Source organism: Amphiprion ocellaris, chromosome 10 (assembly GCF_022539595.1).
Source record: "Amphiprion ocellaris isolate individual 3 ecotype Okinawa chromosome 10, ASM2253959v1, whole genome shotgun sequence".
NCBI lineage: Eukaryota > Metazoa > Chordata > Actinopteri > Pomacentridae > Amphiprion > Amphiprion ocellaris.
The window spans coordinates 36,633,618-36,642,972 of record NC_072775.1 but is presented as its reverse complement, the minus strand read 5'-3'; the positions used below and the strand labels follow the sequence as shown (position 1 = coordinate 36,642,972).

General features: G+C 43.8%; 1 protein-coding gene across 1 annotated transcript; it reads left to right on the top strand.

Annotated features, from left to right (window-relative positions):
• The first annotated feature begins 923 nt into the window (after positions 1 to 923).
• On the top strand, positions 924 to 9,247 carry LOC111587510 (tetratricopeptide repeat protein 19, mitochondrial-like). Its single transcript, XM_055014772.1, has 11 exons — positions 924 to 1,061; positions 2,522 to 2,664; positions 2,744 to 2,832; positions 3,387 to 3,497; positions 6,533 to 6,571; positions 7,009 to 7,065; positions 7,132 to 7,193; positions 7,272 to 7,366; positions 7,436 to 7,599; positions 8,486 to 8,648; positions 8,719 to 9,247. The coding sequence occupies exons 1-11, from the start codon at positions 967 to 969 to the stop codon at positions 8,877 to 8,879; spliced, it is 1,179 nt and encodes a 392-aa protein (XP_054870747.1). The 5' UTR covers positions 924 to 966; the 3' UTR covers positions 8,880 to 9,247.
• Positions 9,248 to 9,355: the final 108 nt, after the last annotated feature.

Here is a 9,355-nt window from a genome sequence, read left to right as displayed (position 1 = left end):
AGAAAAAGAAAACAAAAATCATATGTATGAAATAAAATATACAATAAAAACCAACTCCAAGTCGAAGCTACAGTTTAAAAAAGACAAAAGCTCCAAATTATGAGAACAGAATAAAATAAAAAAAAAGTATAAGATTAATTTTTACTACCGATGTTTTTTTAAATCCTTATAAAGAATTAATTCAATTAAATTTGTTCAGAACGGAAATGCACTTTTAAGTAAACTTTAAACCTCAACTCGTTTTAAAGTTTGAAAATGTGGAGAGAAAAAATCTATTTCCACACTGAAACTTCTGATGTCCACATTTTCAACATTCTGGGGAAATTTTGTAACATTTTTTGGTGGAAAAAAATGTTTAAAAATTGTTTCTTTAAGAACATTAACAAAAAATGAACCAAAATCGAGCAAATTTCACTGGATATTGGTTGATTTTTTTGTGAATGTTCTTAGAAGTTTTACTGATATATATATATATATATATATATATATATGGAATCACTTTAGATATTTTCAGGATTTTTTTTGGAAGATTGTTACTCATTTTTGGAAAATATTTACAAGAATTTTCTTACCAAATGTGGGGGATTTAGGGAAGCTTTTAAGGAATTATTGGAATTTTCTTCCTGAAAGTTTTGCAAATTTAAAATTTGGGAAAAAATCACTAAATATTTTTAGGATATTTGGGAACATTTTTACTCATTTTTTGAAAACATTTGCAAGAATTTTCTTACCAAATGTGTGTTTTTTTTGTTTTTTTTTAAATAAAACTTTTAAGGGAAACTTTTAAGGAATTATTGGAATTTTCTTCCTGAACGTTTTACAAATATTCAGAAATTTGGGGAATTTTTTTTTCTGAATTTTTGGATTTTATTTTGTAAATTGTTCATTTTTTCCCCCTCCGCTGCTTTTATTCTGAAGGCGAGGCGTTATACGCAGCCACTTCCTCTCATTATGTAAACAGTCAAGATGGCGGCTTCCTGCGGGCTTCGCGCGCTCCTCGGTCAGAGTGTGAGCTGCTTCAGGTGTCCCGGTCACCTGAGACGGATCTCCGCGTCACTCAGGTGAGACTGACCTGGAGGAGGAGCTGCTGGAAGCTCTGGAGAAGCTTCATCCACACAGTAATAACTAATGATCATGAACAGTCAGGAGGACCTCTAGTGGTCAGCGAGAGGAAGTATAACCAGTCTGCTGATTGGTTCATGGACTCTTCTGGATTTGATGGGACACGTTCCTGATCAGGAGTGTCCAACATACGGCCCGCGGGCCAAAAGCGGTCCTCCAGAGGGTCCAATCCGGTCCTCAAAATGTAAAAATTCCAGAGAAGACATTAACTGCAGATTGTAAATTAGTAAAGTTAAAAATTTAAAATCATTTCTAGACCATGAAAAGTTGTTTGGATCATAAAGTAAAATACTAGATTGTTCATGTGTCCCATTTTAAAAATATTTTCTATTGCTTTTGTTGTTTTTGGTCTATTTTTGTCTGACTTTTGTCATTTTGTGTCACGGTTTTGTCATTTTTTGTCTCGCTTGTATATTTTTTTACAACCTTTTTGTCTAATTTTTGGTCACTTTTTTGTTTTGTTTCATGCCGTTCATCTAATTTTTATGTCATTTTCTTTCTCACTTTTGTTGTTTGTGTCATTTTTGTAATATTTTGTCTTGTTTCTGTTGTTTTTTGTCTTTGTGGTTTTGATCCTCCAGTAAATCCTCTCTGGTTCATTTCCAGATGACTAAATGTTGTGTTCCTTTGTCAACACTGATCTGTAGGTTTTAATGGAAATGATAAACTGAAATTATTTCTCTTCATAAATTTCAGGTTGTTCATGATGATTAGTAAAAAAATAATTCCTTAAATGTGAACATTTCTGCATTAAAACAAAGGAACCATTAGGAGTTATTTATAGGTTCTTATGCTGTGGTTTTATTGGTTGAGATCAGCCTGGACTGGATGTGGAACCTGGACTAAGATGATTCTGACTCTCCTGGTCTAGATGATCATATGGGTTCTAGTGGATACAATATTAATAACAATAATAATAATAATAGTAATAATAATATTAATAATAATTAGTAATAAATAATTAGTGATACTGATATATATATATATTTTTTTTAAATAAAAAGTAATACTGACAGTAACTATTGGAGACAGTGGTTCTAATCTGTAACTCTAGACACTCTTCACTTAGATTCTGGAACATCTAAAGGTTCTGCTACATTCATGAGATGTTCTACAGATTCCATCATGGATTTAGGAGGAGTGTGTTCTGGTTCTGGTCATGTTTGAAGGACTGACCTGGTTCTAACGTACCATGGTTCCATACATTAGCTTCATGTATCAGAACCTTGGGTGTCAGAGGACCATCACTCTCCATTCACAGAACCAAAACCAGAACACTGCTGCTGGGTTCGCTGACTCCAGATCTGCTGCTGTTCCTCAGAGTCACAGTTCTGAAGGTTCCAGGTTCAGTCTAGTAGAGGTTCTGATGGTCCCACTTTGATTCTTTCTCCTCCTTCAGGTCCATCGTTGAACCCGTCCGCCATCACGCCGTCTCTGTGGTGGGAAAACGCTCGGCATGCTGGGTAAACCCGGGACCTGAGTCCAGCAGGAGAACCTTCCAGAACCCAGCGGGTGGAGGAGCAGCGCTGTGGGCAGCAGTCGGTCCGTTCGGTTCCTTTAAACGTCTTCTAGAACGTTCGGTTCTTTACTCCAGACTCAGCAGCTTCCTGTTCTGTTGCAGCTTTTTCTCTGTTCGGATCCGGAGAAGATCAGAGAGACGAAGCTCAGAGGAAGGAGGACGAGATGGTCCTGCTGCTGAAGAAGGCCAAGGTACAGAACCAGGACCAGAACTAGAACCAACACGAGACCCAGAACCAGAACTAGAACTAGAACCAGAACCAGGAACAGGACTAGAACTACAACCAGGACCAGAACTAGAACTAGAACCAGAACCAGTACACCACATAAATGTCACAAATAAAAGGGTTAGGACCATAAAACACACAATTTAATACTGATCAGAAGCTTTAGATGCTGCTGTAGTCTGGAGCATTCTTTAGATACTTTTGGAAGGATTTAATATTTTCTCATAGTATTGCTTTTTTGAAGTATTTAATATTTTCTCTTGCTGATAATTTTTGAAGTATTTTGTTTTTAAACTGATAGATCCTTTATTTTCCAAAAAATGTAGATGTTCTTTACAAAGCTTTCTTTCATTTTTAAATACTGTTTTTTTTGTGTTTTTTAATAATTCCGTGCAGTACTGGAGTATTTTGACTGTGTTTTACAGCAGTAAAGTATTAGTACTGTTACTGCAGTAAAGTATGAGTACTGCAGTAAAGTATGAGTACTGCAGTAAAGTATGAGTACTTCTTGTGTTTCAGCTCAGCATGCATCGAGGTCAGCTGCAGGCCGCCTCCGGGTTCCTTCATCAGGCCATCGTTCTGGCTCATCAGAACCACAACAACCAGGCCATCATCTACACCTACAGCCTGGTAACCCTAACATAACCCTCTAGAACCCCTTGCAGGAACCATCGGTCTAGAACCCCCTCACAGGACCCTGTAGAACCCCTCACAGAACCCTGTAGAACCCCTCACAAGAACTGTCCCTCTAGAACAGGCATGTCAAACTCAGTTTGGCTCTGGGGCCGGATCCAGACTTTCTGTTCTCAGGTGGGCCGGATCAGTAAAAGAATGTCAACTCCAAATATTTAGCTTTGTTTTTCAGTACTATGCTTTATCATTCAGCCTACATTTGTAGCCTACCCTACATATTATAATCACGGATGACAAGGAATCTTTTCTAAGCACAACACATTTATTCACAAACAATGGAAAAGAAATGATTGTCATGTTTGGCGGTGAATGTGTTAACAACTGGTTTATTTTAACAGTTGAGTGAATGCAGTTTTACACCTGAACCAACTCACCACACTAAACAAACTCAAGTGGGAGCTATGAAAAAAATATTTTCGCCTTAATTGTCATACTGCTTTGAAATAAATAAAAAAATAAATACAAAATAAAATAAAATAAATTAAATAAATAAATAAAATAAAAAGTTATAGCAGTGCATGGGCAATAAGATTAGACTACATCAGATCAAACTACAAGGCTGGGCCTACTGAAGCTGAGAATATACTGCACAATATTAATTGTCTTTAATATGAAACCAGATTAATCTTATTTTTAATGATCTGTATTCATGAGTGCAAACAAATTTCGTGTCATCACACTTTTTTCTCTCTCTCACTGCACTCCTGCAGTCTACTTGCTGCTGCTGGCTCCTGAAACTTGGCATCTTTTTGCCTTCACAAGTGCATCGATATTAGGTGTGAAATCCTGAGTAGCAGCACATTTAACAATGTCATTCAAGTGTTTATTTGTTAACCTTGAGCGCTGCTTTGTTTTATTATTGTTCATTACGGAGAACACCTGTTCACAAAGATAAGTAGTCCCAAACATGGATAGAACCTTTGCAGCCATGGCTGTTAATTTGGGGTAACCTGGCACGAGATATTGATAAAACGTATCCAATCCCACGGACCCAAATTCATCCTTCATAGCGGAATCGCACTGCAAGTCAATAAGCTCGAGTTGAATGTCAGCTGGCATATCAGAAGGCTTCACTGTAAATGGCGAGCGAAAAAAGCCAAATTTGTTCTCAAGTTCACTGAATACCTGAAACCTCTGCTCAAACTCTCGCAGCAAATCTGTTATGTTGTCTTTATATTTATCCAAATCATTATGGGGACGGTCCGGTGCCTTCAGACACACAGCTGTGAGACAAGAGAAATGTGCGGTGTCACCGTTGGATAGCTGCGACTCCCACAGTGACAGTTTCATCTTGAACGCACTTATGCTGTCGTAATATTGAGTGACAACTCTGTTACGGCCCTGCAATGCAGTGTTAAGTGTATTCAAGTGTTGTGTAATATCGACAATAAACGCAAGATCCTGCACCCATTCCTTGCATTTAAGTTCCTTTACTGGGTGTCCCTTCTTCTCCATGAACTGTCCAATTTCCCCTCGTAGCTCAAAGAAGCGCTTAAGTACTGCACCTGTGCTTAACCAGCGCACGTCAGTGTGGTATGGAAGGCCAGCATGAATGTCATGATCACTGAGAAATGTGTCAAACTGACGGTGATTTAGACCGCGCGCTCTGATGAAATTGACAGTTTTCACAACCACACTCATAACATGGTCCATTTGCAGTGTTTTGCAACATAACGCCTCCTGGTGCAAAATACAGTGAAATGCTCAAAACTCTTGTCCTCCATTTGCAGTCTGTACTTTGTCACGGAATTTTGTGGCAACGCCTGCCTTTCTCCCGACCATTGATGGCGCACCGTCGGTAGCCAGGCTCACGGCACGGGACCAGTCCGCTCCCACCTTGTCCAGCGCTCCAACAAGAGCGCTGAAAATGTCATCTGCTGTTGTGGTGTCATTCATGGGCACCAATTCAAGCAGCTCCTCTGTGATGGTCAAAGTTTCATCAACACCTCTAATGAATATGGCCAGTTGAGCAATATCTGTGACATCGGTGCTCTCATCTATTGCGATTGAAAATGCGATAAATGACTTGATTTTATCTTTCAGTTGGCTGCTCAAGTCACTTGAGAGTTCTGTCACCCGATCTGCGACAGTGTTCCTCGTTAGACTAATATTGGCAAAGGCAGGTCGCTGTTCAGGGCACACGACTTCTGCAGCCTTCAGCATGCATGTTTTTACAAACTCCCCATCAGAAAATGGCTTGGATGCCTGCACCAGCTCGTTGGCAATAATGTAGCTAACTCTTACAGCCCCATCAGCAGTATCGCGGCTGCGTGTAAAAGTAGACTGCTGTTTCTTCAGACCAGCGACCAATTTGTTTATCTCGTCTTTCCTTATTTGTCCTTTCAAGTGGTCATACTTGTCTTTATGATGAGTCTCATAGTGGCGCCGAATATTAAACTCTTTGAACACTGCAACTTGCTGATTACATACCAAGCACACTGGTTTTGCATTCACTTCTGTGAATAAATACTTCTCTGTCCATTTTTCCTGGAAAACTCTGCACTCCGTGTCCACTTTTCTTTTTTTTGACAGTGCCATTTTGGGAAGGGTGTGTTGACCGATAACTTGTTTAGTAGTGGTGAATGGTGAAGCAAGATTGCTGGTTTATTTTTACTTGGACACATCACGTTGCGAATGTTTATTTCCTGTGACTAACTCATGTCAGTGCCGCATGCTGGATGTGAGCGCTTTTACACATTTACTGCCCTTTAGCGGCCGGAGGGAGCATTTGGTTTGTATTTATTTTAAAAAATCACAACTTTTGATAGAAATGAGCTAGAGACTCGCTTCTTTTTTTGACATACTCAGAAATTTATGCTGGGCCGGATTAAATCATCCAACGGGCCGGGTCCGGCCCGCGGGCCGTATGTTTGACATGCCTGCTCTAGAACCCTCACAGGAACCGTCCCTCTAGAACCCCTCACAGGAACGGTACCTTTAGAACTGTTCTAATAACGTTCTTCTGTCCTCAGATGGCGAACTTGGCGTACGTTCAGGGTCAGCTGGACAGTGTGAGTATCGACCAATCACAGCTCAGAGTTCTCACCTACAGACCAATCACATGTGGCCTCCTTCATTGCTTCCTGCTCTCTGGTCTCTATATTTATTCTATTTAAAGCAGAACCGTGTTTCCTTTGGTTCTGAATCAACTGGGTTCCTCCTTGGAGTAAAACTGGAACTAATGTTTGTGATGTTCAGGTGGAGTTTGGTTCTGTGACTCTCTGAAGGCTCCTGATGTTTATCAGCTGTTCCAGATGTTCTAACAGTAACAGCTGATAGAACAGCTGCTGGAAGTTCTAAACGTGTACGCCTGTTTTACCTTCTCTTTGTGGAACACGGAGAACCAGCGTTACTGCGGTACCTTTATGCCTCCACCTGATTGGCTGCTCTCTGCTGTCCTGTGACATCACGTCTCTGCTGTGACATCATGTCTCTGATCTTCTTCCAGGCAGAGAAGCTCTTCAAAGCAGCAATGAGCTTCATGCTGGCTGGAGGAACTCCTCAGGTGAGCCCCGCCTCTTTATTCTACCTGTCCAGGTAAACAGTCCTCTGACCTGCTGCTTGTTTCCAGGATGACAACGCCGTCATCGAGATGTCTCTGAAACTGGCCACCATCTACGCTGAGCAGAACAGGTGAGAGGCAGCCTGAAGTTACGCAGAGGAAGCTGTGAGGTCACTGTGAGGTCGCTGATTTGTGTTTGTCTGTTTGAGGGCGGAGCTGGCGGAACACGGCTTCAGGTTCTGTACGGAGTCTCTGGAGGCCAAACTGGAGAAATACAAGGAGCTGCAGGAAGACGAGCAGACAGGTGAGAACACAGGTGAGGAACCTTGAGGCGGGTTACAAGCTCTTCTAAGACATGTTTGTTTGTCCACAGAAGAGCAAGAGGTTCTGAGGAAGGAGACCCGCCTCCTGCTGGGTCTCTGTCTGGACTCCAGGGCTCGGTACCGGGCGGCAACTCTGCACCTGAAGCAGGCAGGACAGGACTACCTGGATGCCCTGAACATCTGCCGCCAGGAGCAGGGAGAGACACACCCACAGGTACACACACCTGAGACACACCCACAGGTACACACACCTGAGACACACCCACAGGTACACACCTGAGACACACCCACAGGTACACACACCTGAGACACACCCACAGGTACACACCTGAGACACACCCACAGGTACACACACCTGAGACACACCCACAGGTACACACCTGAGACACACCCACAGGTACACACACCTGAGACACACCCACAGGTACACACCTGAGACACACCCACAGGTACACACACCTGAGACACACCCACAGTTACACACCTGAGACACACCCACAGGTACACACCTGAGACACACCCACAGGTACACACACCTGAGACACACCCACAGGTACACACACCTGAGACACACCCACAGGTACACACCTGAGACACACCCACAGGTACACACACCTGAGACACACCCACAGGTACACACCTGAGACACACCCACAGGTACACACACCTGAGACACACCCACAGGTACACACCTGAGACACACCCACAGGTACACACACCTGAGACACACCCACAGGTACACACCTGAGACACACCCACAGGTACACACCTGAGACACACCCACAGGTACACACCTGAGACACACCCACAGGTACACACCTGAGACACACCCACAGGTACACACACCTGAGACACACCCACAGGTACACACCTGAGACACACCTACAGGTACACACCTGAAACACACCCACGGGTACACACCTGAGACACACCCACAGGTACACACCTGAGACACACCTGAGACACACCCACAGGTACACACCTGAGACACACCTACAGGTACACACCTGAGACACACCTACAGGTACACACCTGAGACACACCTACAGGTACACACACCTGAGACGTGTTGAATCGTACACCTGGTCTCCGTGTTCCAGACTCTGGTGCTGATGAGCGACCTGGCCACCATCCTGGACCTGCAGGGTCGCCATGACGACGCCCTGGTTCTGGTCCAGCAGGCAGTGGACCTGAGCCGCTCCGCCGGACACCCGGACCAACACGTGCTGCTGGGAAACCTGGCCGGCATCCTGCTGCACACAGGTGAGCACAGGTTCAGGGCAGGGGCTCCTGTCCTCTGCAGGTCTGACCCGGTCTCGCTCTGTCCCCCCAGGACGGATGGACGACTCGGTCCGGTTCTACCAGGAGGCTCTACATCTGGCCCGGCAGGCTGGAGACCAGGAGGCCGTGGAGCGCATCCAGGAGGGGCTGAGGGAGGTGAAGAATAGGAGGAACCAGGAGAGGACAGAGGACGGGAAGGAAGCTGCACCGTGACCCAGGAGGACCAGAGTCCAGGGAAGCCTGAAGACCAGAACCAGGACCGGGTCTGGTCTGCAGTGTCTGCCTCCCATCTGCAGAGTCCACATGTGACCCTGACTTAGACCCAGTTTGTGTCCATTTCTGTGTTTTTGTGTCTTCGTCCTTCAGATGTCCACCAGGAGAACTGAGACCAGGAGACCCGACCCAGACTGTCCTGAGTCCAGAACCGTCCCGTTCATTTTCGAGGTTCTGTTAAATCCAGCTCATATGATGCGTGTTTGGAGATACGATGTTCTAATGTTCTGCTGCAGGTTCCCACGCTGGGGAACTTCCTGTTGTGTTGACTGAAGCCTTCAGAATAAAAGCTCAGTGATGACAGTAAACAGAGTAATGAGCAGCTCAGGTTCTACCTCCCTGCACGCTCCTCCTTCATCAGAGGCAGTCAAGAAAAACTGAAATAATCCCCAAAACAAATGTTTGGCCAGAAATGC